At 45.4% G+C, this 17,166-nt stretch overlaps 1 protein-coding gene across 1 annotated transcript in view; it reads left to right on the top strand.

The window, feature by feature from the left end:
- Nucleotides 1-17,166, top strand: part of LOC136440544 (uncharacterized) — a 41,097-nt gene that overhangs the window by 20,784 nt on the left and 3,147 nt on the right. The window contains exons 21-40 of the mRNA XM_066436598.1: nucleotides 388-618; nucleotides 958-1,113; nucleotides 1,584-1,814; nucleotides 2,126-2,287; nucleotides 2,470-2,922; nucleotides 3,280-3,681; nucleotides 3,812-3,940; nucleotides 4,425-4,607; nucleotides 4,708-4,992; nucleotides 5,517-5,816; nucleotides 6,037-6,267; nucleotides 6,752-6,910; nucleotides 10,734-10,988; nucleotides 11,323-11,478; nucleotides 11,810-12,265; nucleotides 12,689-12,898; nucleotides 13,519-13,719; nucleotides 14,009-14,191; nucleotides 14,558-14,766; nucleotides 16,985-17,098. Of these exons, the coding sequence (XP_066292695.1) occupies nucleotides 388-618; nucleotides 958-1,113; nucleotides 1,584-1,814; nucleotides 2,126-2,287; nucleotides 2,470-2,922; nucleotides 3,280-3,681; nucleotides 3,812-3,940; nucleotides 4,425-4,607; nucleotides 4,708-4,992; nucleotides 5,517-5,816; nucleotides 6,037-6,267; nucleotides 6,752-6,910; nucleotides 10,734-10,988; nucleotides 11,323-11,478; nucleotides 11,810-12,265; nucleotides 12,689-12,898; nucleotides 13,519-13,719; nucleotides 14,009-14,191; nucleotides 14,558-14,766; nucleotides 16,985-17,098 (4,706 nt within the window). The remainder of the gene's footprint in view (nucleotides 1-387; nucleotides 619-957; nucleotides 1,114-1,583; nucleotides 1,815-2,125; nucleotides 2,288-2,469; nucleotides 2,923-3,279; nucleotides 3,682-3,811; nucleotides 3,941-4,424; nucleotides 4,608-4,707; nucleotides 4,993-5,516; nucleotides 5,817-6,036; nucleotides 6,268-6,751; nucleotides 6,911-10,733; nucleotides 10,989-11,322; nucleotides 11,479-11,809; nucleotides 12,266-12,688; nucleotides 12,899-13,518; nucleotides 13,720-14,008; nucleotides 14,192-14,557; nucleotides 14,767-16,984; nucleotides 17,099-17,166) is intronic.

Raw genomic sequence — 17,166 nt, forward strand, 5'->3', positions numbered from 1 at the left:
AATGTTACGAGGTAAATTAATTCTATTGTGTGAAGTGCTCGTTTGGATGATGTTAAGAAATATAGCTTCAAAAACTTATGAGTTTAAAGGTTCTCCTGATATTTTTCCCTTTCGGTAGTACAATAGTTCCTACCCGTAACCACCACAGCGGATAGAAGTGGAATCAGTCAGTTGTCATCTCCGCTAATTTGAATACAGCAGTTCGGAAGTTATATGCTGTCGTTTGTGGTGTCTTCTTAAACATTTCTGATCGAACAAGCAACCAGTTGAAAAGCTAAACTAAATTGTAAATGGCCACTTGCACTTCCAAATGATTTGTATAAATCTTTATGTGATCTGATAAATGTCGCGCTTACACGAAACTCTTCCATGTGAATATGTTTGAAGGTCTTGCCTGGAAGCCGATCGATGGTGCACTCAAGTTCGTGAGCGTTGGAGGGTGCGGAGTTTGGGGAGTGAACGGGAACGATGACGTATATTACCGCATCGGCACGTACCTTGGCGAGAGTCGCACTGGCACCGACTGGTTGAAAGTAGACGGAAAACTGAAGCAACTCAGCTCGGGATACGGCATCGTGTGGGGCGTGAATGCAGCCAATGATGTATATGTTCGAGAAGGTATGCACCTTGCATTGATTATAAGTTAAACACGTGCGCAGTTTCACAAAGTGTGTTAATTACCTCCATGAAAATTGAAGGTCACCGTTATACCTTTTAGTCTGTGTTGGCATGTATAACGTTCCCATGCATTCGAAATGCATGAAACCATTGTGCACCTCTGGCGCTAAATAATGTGATATCAGCAACGGGATATCAAAACTTAGTGCCAATGTTCCTTTACCCGTGTCTAAGGTACACTTAAAGCTATAGAATGGAATATTTCCATGCTCCATTGTTTTTTCTTCTGATTTTGTCGGGTTTTTAAAAATATTATTCTCGTAATTGTTCGACGTGTAGGATTTAACGGTGGCAGACCGCAGGGCAGCTCGTGGGTAAAGACGGACGGCCAGCTGATCATGGTCAGTGTCAGCTCCACAACCAACCAGGTGTGGGGAGTCAATGTCAATCACTACGTGTACCGGCGAGTGGGCGTCACCTTTGCTAACAAAAAAGGTACACAATTGGTATCAAAGCGTATTATTCTGATAAAAATTGAATATTGGAAGTATCGTCTCGTACCATAGCCGTTACCAGTAATGGTTATCAATGATTATTTTTCCAATTAAACACCGGAAATGCCAACTCATGATATAGCCTTTAACATTTAGAGATTCGCTCAAGTACATGCGGCAAGTGACAAGTGCCATTTACCACCACCATTATAATCTACTTCACAATAAGCTGAAAGTAGCCAAAACAATTGTCAAGGCTATTGACAATCAGTCACATGTCTTAGATTAGCTGTATTTGTATCTAAGGGACTCATGTATTACATATGACACCTCAAACAAAATAGCAACGTTTTTCTTACCAACATATTTGAATTATAATATAATACAACAGGCTGGGACTTCATTTTGACGCCAATGTTGCAGATTGCAATCCATATCATACAACCCTTTTTTGTCATGTTGTGAGTACAGGAACTTCCTGGCAACAGCTTGACGGGAGGCTGAAGTACGTGTCGGTCGGACCCGCCGGTGTTTGGGGCGTGAACGCCAACGACGACATATGGTACCGAGAGGGCACGTATGGGGACGAGGGAGCCGCCGGTAGCAGGTGGAGGCTGGTCTCGGGAAAGCTGAAACAGCTCACCGTGGGGTACAACGTGGTTTGGGGCGTCAACGCCAAGGATGAAATCTGGATTCGAGTCGGTAGGCTGCCATGTGCTTATCTACTAATTTCTGAGTATTTCTCTATCAAGGGTATGGATCAAGCAAATAGTTTTAATCACGAAACACAATGGTGATATAAGTATGTAGTTTTTGAAACGTGAATGACGTCGAAGGATCTAACAAAGGATATGAAATCAGCCATTGTCTTTTCCTACTATATTGCAGTATGACATCGAAGGTTTGATAGGATAGATGAATATGAAAACCATGCAATGTCCTGAGGACCGGTAATATATCAGTGTATAGACGTGGAGTGTCTCCCAGTATTTATTTCATTTGCTTTTTTCAAGGAATTACGTCATCGAACCCAATGGGCGCGGACTGGGTTCGTGTGTCTGGCAGCCTGTCTATGATATATGTCAGCCCCTCGACCAACAAGGTGTGGGGCTGCAACGCCGGGAAACAAATCTTCCGCAGACGGGGAATCTTCAGCTACGGTGGCCGGAGAGGTGGTAAGCAAGTATAATGTTTACAATGTTCTGAGGCATCATGCATGTAATGCAGAGGCAGTTCAACTTTTCACAGGACATGATCTACGTTCCCTGACATACACAACTGCTTTTCAACGAGCATTGATGTTAGCTCCTAGATATATGAGAACTGAATTGTCAGCTCACCGGTATATTTGTTCCAGGGCGGTTCTCGTGGTTCCAGGGCTCGGGTGAGTGGATCGGTGAAGCCTCAGGGACGCCGGCCAGCGAGGGAGGAGTCACTTACGGACCGACCAAAATCTTTGATGGCAATCCAAGATCGTGCTGGAGACCAACGGGCTTGCCCCAGAACTACAACAAGTGGTCCATCACCATGAACCTCGGAGTGCCGTACCTTCTCTCCCAGATCCGCGTCACCACCTTCGGAGACACTACGCACGACATCAAGTCCTTCAAACTGCAGGTGTCGGTCTCGGGGAGTCCGTACAACTGGCAGGACGCGCTGGTGGTTCCCTCGGTGACAGCAGGGAGCCATGAGCCGCAGGAGTTCGACATCCCGCCCGTAACAGGTCAATACTGGCGTCTGTACATCACCTCCACGCACTCGGGAAGTGCGCCCTGGCTGGTCGGCGTCGCTTTCAATGGAATGCAAGCAGGTGGGTTAGATTCGCTGATAAACCATATATTCACAGGTACAAAAAGCTAATTTAGCTGTTTGTATTTCAAACCTAAGTGCCGTTCGATACAAGGAGGCATATTTGTAGGAATGACTTTAAGTCAACAATGTAAAATCCTACATTTTATTCATGTTTTGATCATCCTAACTTTGATGATGTTATAGAAATATCAATTTGCGTGAGATTTCTCTACAACTTTGTACAAAGTTAATATAAATTTATTTAAAGGAACTTTGCATCCCCATGTATAGCAAAAAAGAGATACTGTAGCTATAGGTTAAAATGGTCAACTGTTAATTGACATTTGACGTCACTACCAAACATGTATTTACCAAGGCGTCTGTCCGAGTGGATGGTCATCGGGAGGATACTTGTGCTACCGTGGCTTCGGGGAGAGCGTAGACGCCGCCACAGCCGGTACCAAATGCGGTGCCGCGGGAGGCAGGCTGGCAACAGTCAAACATAGGACCATACACAACCTTCTGGTCCGCCTGAAGAACGCCGTTGACCCTAACGCTGACTTCTGGATTGGCTTGAGCGATAAGGAAACAGAAGGTATCTGGATGTGGTCTGATGGCACTGTGTCCAGTGGGTTCAACGCGTGGGCGTCTGGCGAACCCAACAACGCGGGCAATGAGGACTGCGTACACTATTGGAGCCACAACAGAGGAGAGAACCAGCGAGATCAGTGGAACGACATTGGCTGTACCCATAAGAAGAAATATCTCTGCGAACGAGGTATGTAAAAGCAGTGATCACAGATTCATAGTTTACAATTTCCTCGAAATGTCGCTTAAATCTGTTGCATCAACTTTCTGCCAAGGAGGCTCCAATTCGATTCTGATTGTAAACCTCCTTGGTTTGACAGACATAGGCGCCGGTGGAGGAGGAGGAGGAGGAGGAGGAGGAGGAGGAGGAGGAGGAGGAGGAGGAGGAGGAGGAGGAGGAGGAGGAGGAGGAGGAGGAGGAAGTGGGGGAGGAGGAGGAACTGGAGAAGGTTTGCTTTTATCAAGATTCTTGGTGGTTCATAATTACGGAATTTCTCAATTTGCCCGATGAAATGAAAATGTGATTGAATTTGAAATGGTTTTGTACAGCACAAACATAGTTTATCCCCCCTCAACCACAGAATATTCGCCTGCCTTGTCATTTACAACCAGCTACTTATAGATGTCGTTTGAAATGGAGTGCACATAGGCTTACTCAAGTCAACGTGAAATGTAGCTATTATTCTGATAACCTAATGCAGCATACATTTACATGTCCGCAACCGAAGATAGGCAAGTTCTTTTGAGGAGAATTCTGGACCTAAATTAGTCAGCAAGTATAAGCGCTATTCAACGTAACACATCATGATCAGCTCCCGATTGCCACATATATAGTTTACACAGTAGGCTACCAAGGTAGGTTACATAGTAATCATCAGTATGAAAACTGTCCCCTTGCCGAAGTCAAGTTTTTGTTTTATTGTTTATTAACAGTTCCTCACAGATGGAACTCAAATCTTCGCTGTGGATGGAAGTTCCCGACTCCATTGGCCAATCCCGGTGAATGCAACCCGGAAGGACCCTTCCCTTGCTGTTCTCCGTACAATTGGTGCGGCATCACACCCAGACACTGCACCTGCAAAGGCTGCATCGACTATAGACGTAGGCCTGGCACCGGTAAGTATCTAAAGATGGGCGTTTTCTTTGGAAATGTTTGCTGAAGAGAACTTATGGCAACGTCTTTTATACCTTGCCAATCTTGTTGACTTTGTTGCAGGACCCTCGGAGTCGGGTCGAGTCTGCGAACACCAAACATTGACCATTACCTGTCCTGCTGGACGACAGATCGACATCGTGTCCGCCCTGTACGGCCGGACCTCCCGTGCGTATTGCACCAACGGTCCCATCGGCACCACCAGCTGCGAGAGCTCCAACAGCCTGGCTCGGGTCAGGACCAGCTGCCAGGGGAAGTCCAGCTGCTCGGTGAAGGCCTCCAACAGCGTGTTCGGGGATCCTTGTGGAGGCACGGTCAAGTACCTGGAAGTTAGGTACACATGCGCAGGTAGATATCTACTGTACTTGACACTGAGATTAAGCTTTGATCAATCCATTAATACAAACAGCTATGAATCTAATGCACCGTTTCTTCCACAAACTTCGCACTTTGTATATATGATTTGGTACCCCTAGCGGCTTTTTTCTAACTGCAGAAGCTGATTTTGTTTCAATTTTAAAAGAGAATAACTCAAGAAGGGGTTGGGGGATTGTCATGGTTTTTGGTATGTAGATAACATAAGGGCTTGCATGGCATAAGGGCTTGCATTCGTCATTTCGGATGTTGACCTAAATCCAATGGTCCTAGGCATGTGTATGGAGGAGCTTCAGGCGCTATCCTTGGCGTCAAACCCTTGCACGTATTACGAAGAGCACTCAGCACACTTAATTAAAAAGAGCTGGGAAGGCTTGGTGTGTTTGGCTGAAAATGCGAGTCGTAGATGTATACGTAGCCCAAGCCCGAACCCAACGGCACCGACACAGCATACACGTAAACCACCTTGGTTGAGGGTTGAATATCATCTTGATTAGGTGGAGTAGGGGGCGCAGGAGGAGCGGGAACAGGAGGAGCAGGGGGTGGAGGAGGAGCAGGAGGAGCAGGAGTAGGAGGAGGAGCAGGAGTAGGAGGAGGAGGAGGAGCAGGAGCAGGAGGAGGAGCAGGAGCAGGAGGAGGAGCAGGAGCAGGAGGAGGAGCAGGAGGAGGAGCAGGAGCAGGAGGAGAAGCAGGAGCAGGAGGAGGAGCAGGAGCAGGAGGAGGAGGAGGAGCAGGAGGAGCAGGAGGAGGGGTTATTGGAGGAGGAGCAACTGTCGTCATTCCAGCTGACAAAGTCGGTGAGCAAAAGTTCTCTTTGCCTTTTTTCAGTGTCAAAATTTTAGTATCAAGGTCTCTGGCAGTCAATGACGCCATTAAGCAACAAACATAGCTGCATATCTGTAGAATACTTGTTTTCTGTGTTAAAGTCTCTTAATCGTCAGGATGTCTTTTTTAGAAAGGCGTTACTCTACACACTGTGTTTCTGCATGTATGATATTTGCCTTTGCCTTATGACAGGGACTGGTTGGGGAATGATTGATGGAGAACTCCACTGGGTGACCGTGGGCGGCTGCGGCGTGTGGGGCATCCGTGGGGAACACGACATCTACTTCCGAGTCGGCACGTTCATGAACGAGGGCTCCCCCGGCACAGAATGGCAGAAGGTGGACGGTGACATGGGCTGGGTCTTCTCCGGCAACGGTATCGTCTGGAGCATCGACCACGACTACAAGGTGTACGTCCGAACCGGTGTGTAATCATTATATGCAAATATATAAATGTTGATTTCTGTATTAACGCATATGATAGAACGTTTATGTATGTGAGGAAACTGAGAAACGATCTGAAGGGAAAGGGCACAACGAAGATAGGATCTTGGTGTGATTTAGTAGCCCTGTTGGCTGCGCTTCAGAGTTCATACGCTATTTATTATAAATAGAAAGAAAACGACCTAAAAGAGAATATTATATCAAAGGAGTATAGTCCTGAAATAATTGACTGTAAAATATACGTGGAAGAGAGGTAGAGGTATGATTTGTAAGTTGTAAACGTATATATTTCTAATTTAAACAGAAATTGAGTGTTCATCAACCTCGTTTTACTCGCGTCGTTAAAACTACGATGGAAATTCTGTGACTGTTTCAAATGGCAATGCGCTAAGACAGAAATAGTGCGTATGTGCACAAGCGGCAGCGTGGATTTGATCATGTATACCTCTTCTTACCCTTACCAGGCATCAACGGAGGCCATCGATGGGGTACTAGCTGGAAAGCGATCGCAGGAAAGGCCATGAAGTCGCTGTGTGTCAGCTCCTCCAGCAACCAGGTGTGGGCAGTGGACACTGATGGAGCGGTTTACCGGAGGAAAGGCATCGCTGCCGGCAATTTGGAAGGTAAGGATTGCACAGGGATAACTAGTCAATGGTTTGAAATAAACAGTACAAAATGGCAGAACTGGCGAGAGATCTGGAGAAAAAGACTCTTTTTTACACAACCAAGGGATTTATTCAACCGACGTTTCGGTGACCCTCTGTCACCTTCTTCAAGGCAATTCTGACTGGTTCACATAGCAATGCAGCACAGGTGTTGCTGCTTATACATATTAATGAGATGCAAACGCAAAATATTTACATATGTACAAACACAGGGGATGACATCACTATGCGGTCCCAAACAATGCAACGATTATTTCTTTAGGATGCGGTCCCAAACGTGACTGAGTCTATATCCCCCCTCATCACGAGAAAGAAATAATCGTTGCATTGTTTGTTGATCGATATGTAGTTGTGTATGTGTTACACTTCTGTACGTTTGGGACCGCATAGTGATGTCATCCCCTGTGTTTGTACATATGTAAATATTTTGCGTTTGCATCTCATTAATATGTATAAGCAGCAACACCTGTGCTGCATTGCTATGTGAACCAGTCAGAATTGCCTTGAAGAAGGTGACAGAGGGTCACCGAAACGTCGGTTGAATAAATCCCTTGGTTGTGTAAAAAAGAGTCTTTTTCTCCAGTGACTTACCAACCTGATGAAACTATTCACGGATGTAAGACAAGAGTACGGACAGAGTATTGTCAAAAAGATCCGCGACTGGGAGTCCCAAGCGAAGAAAATCGAGAGACACAGGAACCATCTTGTGTTCAGCCTGCGGTGCAAGGATGAAGACCTCACCCCCCCAAGCCTCCGTCTGAAGACCGGCATCAAAACCAAGAATGCAAAGGACATCATCCACAAGGCAGAAAAGGCGTTAATCAGAGAGAGGATAAGACTGATCAACAACAAAATCGTCAACCTAAAGGAGAAAGAACAAAGGATCTCCGGCGAGTTACAAGCGGCGTTACCGGGGGAGATAAACGACGCCATAAGATCACACGTCACCAGAACCCGGGAACGAGAGCATGCAGTAACAAAGGACCGCCATCTTGGAAAACTCGCACACCTACAACAGTCGAAACAACGCCGACAGGAAGCCTCAGACATCGACCTATCTGGAACACAACTTAAAAAATGGGTCGTTAACATCTCTAAGCAGGTCCTGAGCACACAACAGACCCGGATTCTGCAAAAAGGCCTTAACTATGCCGTCACTCCGGACAAGATCCCGGTGGAGGATTTCGTTGTAGCCACCGAGAGTGCGTGTATGCGACTGCCCCCCCACTCCGCTGATCAGCTCAGAGCGCAGGTAGCAGGAGTGCTAACATCAGCCAGACTGCCGAAGCCCAACATCACCAAGGAAGAAAGGTCAGCACTGAGGGAGCTGGGAAAGAAGAAGGATGTGCTGATTCTACCGGCGGACAAGGGGAAAGCTACGGTGGTAATGGACACTGAAGACTACAACAACAAGGTCAGCAACATGCTGTCAGACGACAAAACCTACGAAAGACTCTCTAAAGATCCCACACAGAAGTACAAGCGGCATCTCGTATCCATTCTTAAGAAGCTGAAGAAAGACAAGAAGATCACCGAGGAACAACGAAAACACCTGTTCCCTACAGCTGAGAATGTACCTAGGATGTACTGCACGCCCAAGATCCACAAGCCAGGTAATCCTCTGCGACCTATTGTAGACTACACCGGCTCAATAGGATACAACACCTCCAGAGCGTTGGCAGATTTACTGGCTCCACTAGTGGGAAACACAGAACACCACATAAAGAACTCCAAACACCTGGCAGATGAGATGAGCAGTATTCTCGTGGAGGAGGGCGACATGTTCCTGTCACATGATGTAGTGTCCCTGTTTACAAACACACCCATCCCAGAAACCCTAGACATTATCAAACGCAGACTGCAGGCCGACACAGATCTGAAGAACAGAACCAACCTGACAGTAGACGACATCATTGAACTCCTCACTTTCATAGTGACAACTACCTACTTCTGCTTCAGAGGGGAGATCTACCAACAGAAGTTCGGCACCGCCATGGGGAGCCCAGTATCACCAGTGTTGGCTAACCTTTTCATGGAGTGGTTGGAGCAGCAGGCCATTGCTACAGCACCCATCAACTGTACACCCAAGCTGTGGAAGCGGTACGTGGACGACGTGCTCGAACTTTTGAAAAGGGGAGCGGAGCAGCAGCTGACTGACCACCTGAACACTATCGACTCTACAGGTAACATAAAGTTCACCCATGAAACAGAAGAGAATGGTACCATGCCATTCCTGGACACTCTACTAGTCAAGAAAGAGGATGGCACAGTTAAGCTGCTGATATACAGAAAGAAGACACACACAGATCAGTACTTGAACTTCAACTCACATCATCCGCTTCACCAGAAGCTGGGAGTCATCCGAACACTGATGGACAGGTGCAAGTCAGTTGTTACTGAAGAAACGGACAGACAGTTGGAGATGGAACACATCAAGCAGGCCCTTTCCCGCTGTGGTTACCCTGACTGGACTTTCAAGAAAGTCGAACACCAGACCAACAAAACCAAGCAGAAGAAAGACAGAAAGAAAGGAGAGGAGACGTCTAAAGGAAGGGTGACCTTACCTTACATCCAAGGCATCACAGAACCACTAGAGAGGATCTTTAAGAAACACAACATTGCCACAGCAGTCAGACCCAAAACCACACTAAGAAACCTACTGGTGCATCCCAAAGACAAACTACAAGACTCAGTAAAGACGGACTGTGTATACAAGATACCTTGCATGAGTTGCAACAAGGTATACATAGGGGAGACAGGGAGAACATTTGGATGCAGACTGGAAGAACACAGGAAAGAAGCTGAGAGCACCAAGGTGGGAAGGTACACCAGAGCACAGAAGCAGGTAGCTGAGAAGGAAGAGAACAAATCAGCAGTGACAGACCACATCATGAGAAACAACTGTGCTATAGACTGGGATGGGGCCAAGGTGATAGACCGAGAGGACAATAGAGTAACACGTTGGATTAAGGAGTCTGTATGGATCAGGAAATCCGCTCCAGTCATGAACCGTGATGAGGGGGGATATAGACTCAGTCACGTTTGGGACCGCATCCTAAAGAAATAATCGTTGCATTGTTTGTTGATCGATATGTAGTTGTGTATGTGTTACACTTCTGTACGTTTGGGACCGCATAGTGATGTCATCCCCTGTGTTTGTACATATGTAAATATTTTGCGTTTGCATCTCATTAATATGTATAAGCAGCAACACCTGTGCTGCATTGCTATGTGAACCAGTCAGAATTGCCTTGAAGAAGGTGACAGAGGGTCACCGAAACGTCGGTTGAATAAATCCCTTGGTTGTGTAAAAAAGAGTCTTTTTCTCCAGTGACTTACCAACCTGATGAAACTATTCACGGGTGGCGAGAGATCTCTTGTTGGAATTAGAACTAGGGGATGTTCATGAGGGGAGAAAATTTGGAAGATATCTTACGAGCACGATCTGCACGCGCTGAGTGTGATGGTATGGATTGTCATGTGGCCGCCTCAAAAAAGTTTTTTTTTAATGTTAGCAAGTAGTTATGTAATGTCTTTTCTGTGTTACATATGCAGTTTCAGTTTCTTGTGATGGTCAGGCAACATTACAAAGGGCGTCCTGTGGGAAATGATATAAACAGAATCAAATCAATTGTAATTTGAATAATGATGCCGCAATGCTCCACCGTAATTAGGATGTTAAGTTTTATTGTATACCTCTATTGTATATTATATCTATTAGTTGTTGCTATACATTGTACTGTGTACAATTGTCGTGCAATAAAGTTCTTATATTATATAGGCACGGACTGGGATGCTGTTGGCGGCGGAGATGCCGTTGAAGGCGGCTTTTCATACGTGTCCAGCGGGTACTCGGGCGTGTGGGCGATCTCAGCCAGCGGCAGTGTCTGGTACCGCCAGGGCACCTACGCATCACTCGGCGCCACGGTAGGAAGCGGCTGGGTGGAGGTCACCGGCGTCTACCTGGTCCAGATCACCGTTGGGTATGACGTGATCTGGGGAGTTAACAGTCAAGGCCAGATCTTCGTCAGGATTGGTAAGGACTCACAGTGGCTGTGTTATAAGTAATGCGTGTACCTTCGTCGTAATTTGTTTTCCTGTTACAAGAGAGACTAGTATGCATCTGTTCTGCTAGTATCACAGGGCGATTTTGGTAACACAGCAAACACGCACATCGCAGTTTTGAAATAACACTAAAAAATGGGTACCTTACGTTTTATTGTTGTATTTTTCTTTTGTACAGATACTGCATGGGTAATTCCATACCCATGGGTCTATCACTGAAGATCATATTCGTTTCTTCTGAAACCGCCTATAATGGGTTTATTGTTATCATACTAACTAAACCTTACAATCTGCACATGCATCAGGACTGTCCATCGTTAATCCACAAGGAGCGCAGTGGGGAATGATTGAAGGCAGCCTCTCTCAAGTCTACGTCAGTTCAACGTCCAACCGTCTGTGGGGATGTAACAGCAACGACAACATCTGGCGGCGAGAGGGTATCTCCGCAGTAGGCGTCACTGGTGAGGAATCCTCGTCTTGATATTGTTCATTAACACCTCCTTTTCACTAGAGGCTGCGGCCACTGAGCTACCAAAGATTTGACAGATTACAACTACAAGTACTTTCATAGATAGAGAACGACTCTTTTTAACTTTTGCATATTTTGCTGTCTTCTAGATCATACTTTTACATGTTGCAACATATTCCAATTATTAAAGCAAGGGACTCACAATTTCACAAATGCAATTTTGGTCGCTGTACGGGCGCTCAGCAATCGCCGTCTAGTGTAAAGTTACGTATGCTTGAAAGTGATTTTAAAAGAAATCCCTACTTCCTCCTTGTCTTTATCAGCCGCGCGATTCAGGTGGCTGATGTCCACGCCAGAATGGGCCATCGACGCATCAGGCACTCCGTGGGTCAACGGCGGAGTCACGCATGACGCTGGCAAGACGCTGGACGCCGATTTCAAAACGTTCTGGAACCCACAGGGTCTGGCTAAGAACTTCAACCAATGGTACATCATCTTCAACTTCGGCATCACCTACACGATCTCCGGGTTCTCCATCAACAACTTCGGCGACACCACGCACGACATCAAGGCGTGCAAGCTGCAGACGTCGGCCACGGGGGAACCGTACAACTGGGTGGACGCGCTGGTTGTGACGGACGCTGCCGCGGCAACTCGCGAGACGCAGCGCTTCAGAAGTTTTGCAGCGACCAGTCAGTACTGGCGGCTGTTTATCACCGCAACGCACGCCGGCTGGCAGCCATGGCTGAGGAGTGTCGGCTTCTACGGAATGATAGCAGGTAATGTTCGATTTTGAAGTCACTCGGATAGGAACTTAAATGGAGGTCCCTCGTTTGAAGAGAGCCACACCTCGAGCACGTAAAAGAACCCACCGCACATATCGAAAAGAGTAGGGGTCCTTCCCATTAGGCGGTTTACCGGGCATGCAATACAAATAAACAAAATACAGAGTTACGTATGGTTAGTAACGTAATCATAAAAACAAACTCTGAAGCAGGATTATACTATGATTTCCAACAGTGGGGACTATTTTCCCTGCTTTAGAATGGATTCTACCAGCTGGTGTGTTACGCCCAATGGCGGTTATACCGGATATATAAATACAGATACCAACACATAAGAACTTTTAAGCTATGATAAAAGCAAAGTGATAAGAAGTTTCTTGCAACATATGATCATTTTTTCCTCATGCTTGTATTTAGGGTCCTGCCGGGCCAGTTGGTCATCCGCTGGAGCATTGTGCTACCGAGTCTACGGTGAAACACTGACCTGGCACCAGGCGGAACTCAAGTGCAGACAGGCGGGCGGCCGGCTCGCCAGCATCAAGCACCCGGCATTCCACCACTTTGTCGTCGCGCTGAAGAACTCGGTGGACCCCAACAGCGACTACTGGATCGGCCTGAACGATGAAGGTGCTAATGATAAGAAATATCTAAAAGAAGTTTGGTTGTAAGTTCCACGTGCACTTTGTAGGAGCTGGTGGTGGGGGTGAACTGGGGTTTGGGGATGAACCGTTTCATTACATTTTCAGCTAGCTGCAAACCTCAGGAACTGCAATGTAAGCATCCAGGCAATTCCCTAACGCACCCTTTTCTTGTGTGCCGTTGTCACTTTATCATTTCTTTTCGTCCAAAAGTTACATCAGATGCTCGCACTAGGTTGTGTGAACCAGACATTCTTTTCAAAAGTCTGACCAAATTCAGTTCAGTTCACTTCATCCTCTGTGAGGGACACAAGAAGACCAAATAGACCTTATTAAACCTTATATTCTATCAAACAATGTGACTTTTACAGTGTAGCTGTACATATAGTAATGTGTCTGCATATCACGTTTTCTGTCTTTTTGCCAGACCCAATGGTTTAAGAGTTTAAGAAAAATGCGCTTTTACTATCGAAGAAAATTCTATACTCTTCACACTTGGCCACGAAGGCCAATATTATTGCCACATCTTGCGTTCCGTCTATTTAATTCTACAACTCGAAATAAGATAAACATGTGATTATATCAGCTTATTCCCGTTTCCGTCTACAGTTTCAGAGGGAGTGTGGTCTTGGACGGACCAGTCTGGCGTCAGTCAGTATAGTGCTTGGGCTCCAGGCGAGCCCAACAACGCACAGAACGAGGACTGTGGACACTACAACAAACACAGCCTCAATGCACCGTACGATAAGCATAGAGACCTTTGGAACGACAACAAATGCGACAATAAATTCAAATTCATCTGTGAACAAGGTTGGTAGTTTTTTAGTGAGCTATTTGCATAACTTCTAGCACGTACAGGCTGCGACGTTTCGATGATTGTTTCTCGCAAAACAGTGATCATTATTGCCTACCACTACGCTCATTTAATAGACCTCATTTGAACTCCAAAGTGCAAGTAGTTTATAGCACTAAAACTTTAATTTGTCAATCTTGTGAGAAGTACAGGAAAAACAATCTTGCAATTTGTCTTTACATGTACAATGACCTGCTTCAAACGTTATTCCACTTACTGCCTCACCGACTTCATTTATTTTTCCAGGCGTTCGTCCTCCTGGTACGGTAGTCACGGAAGTTGTTGGGGAAGTTGTTGAAGAAGTTGATAAGACTCACACCGTCAGCGAGACACACACCGGCGGCGGGACACACACCGGCGGCGGGACACACGCCATCGGCGGGACGCACACCGTCACCGAGACGCACACAGAGACAATCATGATTCCCGGTAAGACGATTGCACAATGTGCAACGGCATCACAAGACGTTGTCATGGCAAAACCGAAATAGACGTAAACTGTGTCGAATGGACCTCCACATTATCTTGTTTCCTAGCTTATTAAGAAGTCAACCCCCTCAGTAATGTTGTATGTAGAAATATTAGTTAGATGCATAGAATAGACACTTATTACCATTGTTAACCTGTCTACTGTTTGTACCCTTGCAATCAGCCTACGGGCATGAATTTGCAAATAAAAGTTATTATTATCATTAAGATCGAAGTTTCATGATTGTTCATTCATTGTAACTTCTTTTTCACGTCCTTTTATAAAAAGTAGTTCTAACTTATCTTGTATCAATTCTTCTGCTCCAGCACCTACATGTACGACCAAGGCCAACATCATCTTGCTTTTGGACGGATCCAAGAGCGTCAGGCAACAGAACTTCCCTAATGTCCAAAAGTTCATCCTTACGCTGGTGGCGGGATTCGAAATCGGACCGAATGCTGCCAACGTTGGAGTGTACCAGTACGCCGAGAACTTGCAAACAGAGTTTCCAATTGGCCAGTACAAGACGAGGGAGGTCGGTAGTTCGTTAATGAGGATGACATTCATCCGTCGACAACTGAATTGTTGAAAAACTTTAACATAGATAGGATTCTAATGCATTTAATATTTACTGTTGTGTACCACATAAAAATCTGCGTGCAAATGAAAGTAATGCATATGTCTTCATACTGTGATACAGACACACACATAGACACAAGTTAATGTACTTGAAATTTCTTTTACATGCAAAGTTATTTCTTGCTTAGTTATTATATTCCCTTGTAAAGACTAAAAAGATTCTTGCCTGCCTTTGTCTGACAATAGACCTCTTTCCAGTTACGGCGGCCATTTTGAATTCCCTGGGGTCAGCTGGGGGTCATGCACCAAAGTGAGGCTTAGGTTGGGAAACACCGGCCAGGATGGGAAACACCAGTATGATATAGCATAGGTATTCCATCCTGGGTGGTACATTTTGCGCCTCTAATGTGAAATGCTGTGGTACATGCACCTGGCATGTGTAGAAAATGTTGTTGTGGATATTTGGACTTGATTTTAGCTAAATTCCAATTCATTTTTCATACTTTTTGATGAGTGAGTTCAGAACATTTAGTGTCAGTGCTTATATCCCCTATTTGTACTTTGCATAGATTGGACCACGTGAAATCCCACAAAAATTGATTTCCTTTTGAATTGGGAAGAAATAAAAGTTTGTTGGCTGTTCTAAACGTTCAGTGTCTTCGAAATTTTATCATTTTTGCCTGTTGGGGCGGCAGTGTAGTAGTGGTTTCTATAATATTTTTCACTCTAGCCCGTTCTTTGTTTATAACACTTTGCCCCCATAACCGTTACATACTGTTAAATTTCTATCTAGTAGACAAAGATCTTAAACCATAATTTGCTTTAAGCAAGGTTTAAGTGAAAATATATTTTAATCTCAAACCAGCATATGCATGTTATTGTTAGGCATAAACACCTGGTGTGTGAGTCAATCCAGCTTGCAAGTGCACCAGGCCTTCATACAGTGGTAATGTGGTATACATATAGAATTAAGATTTTTGCCATGCCAATCTCAGAAATGCATATCAGTGTTTGCATTGATATTGTATATCCATTTTTACTTTGCATAGGTGACGGTATGCTGTAATAGCTGATCACTAGTAGGATTAGACCCTAGAAAACATGAAAATACCCAGCTGGCATCCTTGCGGGTAGTAAGTTATTTGCTGACTTTCCCGGGAGCTCTATCTAGAGACACCTCAATTTACATGGAAGACCTTAGTGCGGCCATGGCAGATAGACTGGTGTGGTCGAAAGTTGTGCATGGACTTGCCCCGTCCCCCCCGGGGGTCGACCGATGATGATGATGATGATGATGATGATGATGATATTTGTAGAAATACAATTTCGGACAATGTCTGGATGCCAAGATCCATTCTGCAAACTAAGAACTCAGTGGGGAAGGCAAGGTACGTATCCGTACTGGGTGCGCCCCTTGCTTACCAGTATGTCAGTTTGCCCCGATGATATTTAGTTATAGCGACATAAAAGTACACAAAAAGTTGAGTCCAGATTATTGTTGGCTGAAATTTAGCAGATTATTTTTCCTGCTAAATTGACACTTTCTGCATTTATGAGATTGGCATGGCGAAAATCTACCACTGTATGAAGGCCTGGTGCACGTGCAAGCTCGATCGACCCACACACCAGGTGTTTATGCCTAACAATTAGCATGCATAGCGGCTGGTCATTGTTATTGTTGGTGATTGCTGACACTGAACAGTTAGAACAGCCAACAAACTTTGATTTCTTCCCTATTCAAAAGGAAAACAACCTGATTTCGGTGCATGTTTTGTGCGATTTCACACGCTATGCAAAGTACAAATGGGGGGTATAAGCACTGACACTAAATGTTCTGAACTCACTTGTCAAAAAGTATGAAAAAATAAATTAGAATTTAGCTAAAATCAAGTCCAAATGTCCACAACAATATTTTCTACACATGCCAGGTGCATGTACCACAGCATTTCACATTAGGGGCGCAAAATGTACCGCCAAGGATGGAATACCTATGCTATATCATACTGGTGTTTCCCATCCTGGCCGGTGTTTCCCAACCTAAGCCTCACTTTGGTGCATGACCCCCAGCTGACCCCAGGGAATTCAAAATGGCCGCCGTAACTGGAAAGAGGTCTATTGCACAATCTATGACATATGGCGCTGACAGAAGAATCTTCTTTGTGTGTGTGCTTCAGGCCATTCTGAATGCCATACTCAGGATCCAGTACATGAACCAGTGGGGTACATTTACCGGAAAGGCCGTTACAGAGGCGTACAAGAAATTCCCTGCTGGCGACGACGCACAGAAGGTGATCATGACCATGAGCGTTACTAGACTTTACTTGTACCATCTTCCGTGAAGAAAATCAGTTTTTGA

This window comes from Branchiostoma lanceolatum, chromosome 8 (genome assembly GCF_035083965.1).
Source record: "Branchiostoma lanceolatum isolate klBraLanc5 chromosome 8, klBraLanc5.hap2, whole genome shotgun sequence".
Lineage (NCBI taxonomy): Eukaryota > Metazoa > Chordata > Leptocardii > Amphioxiformes > Branchiostomatidae > Branchiostoma > Branchiostoma lanceolatum.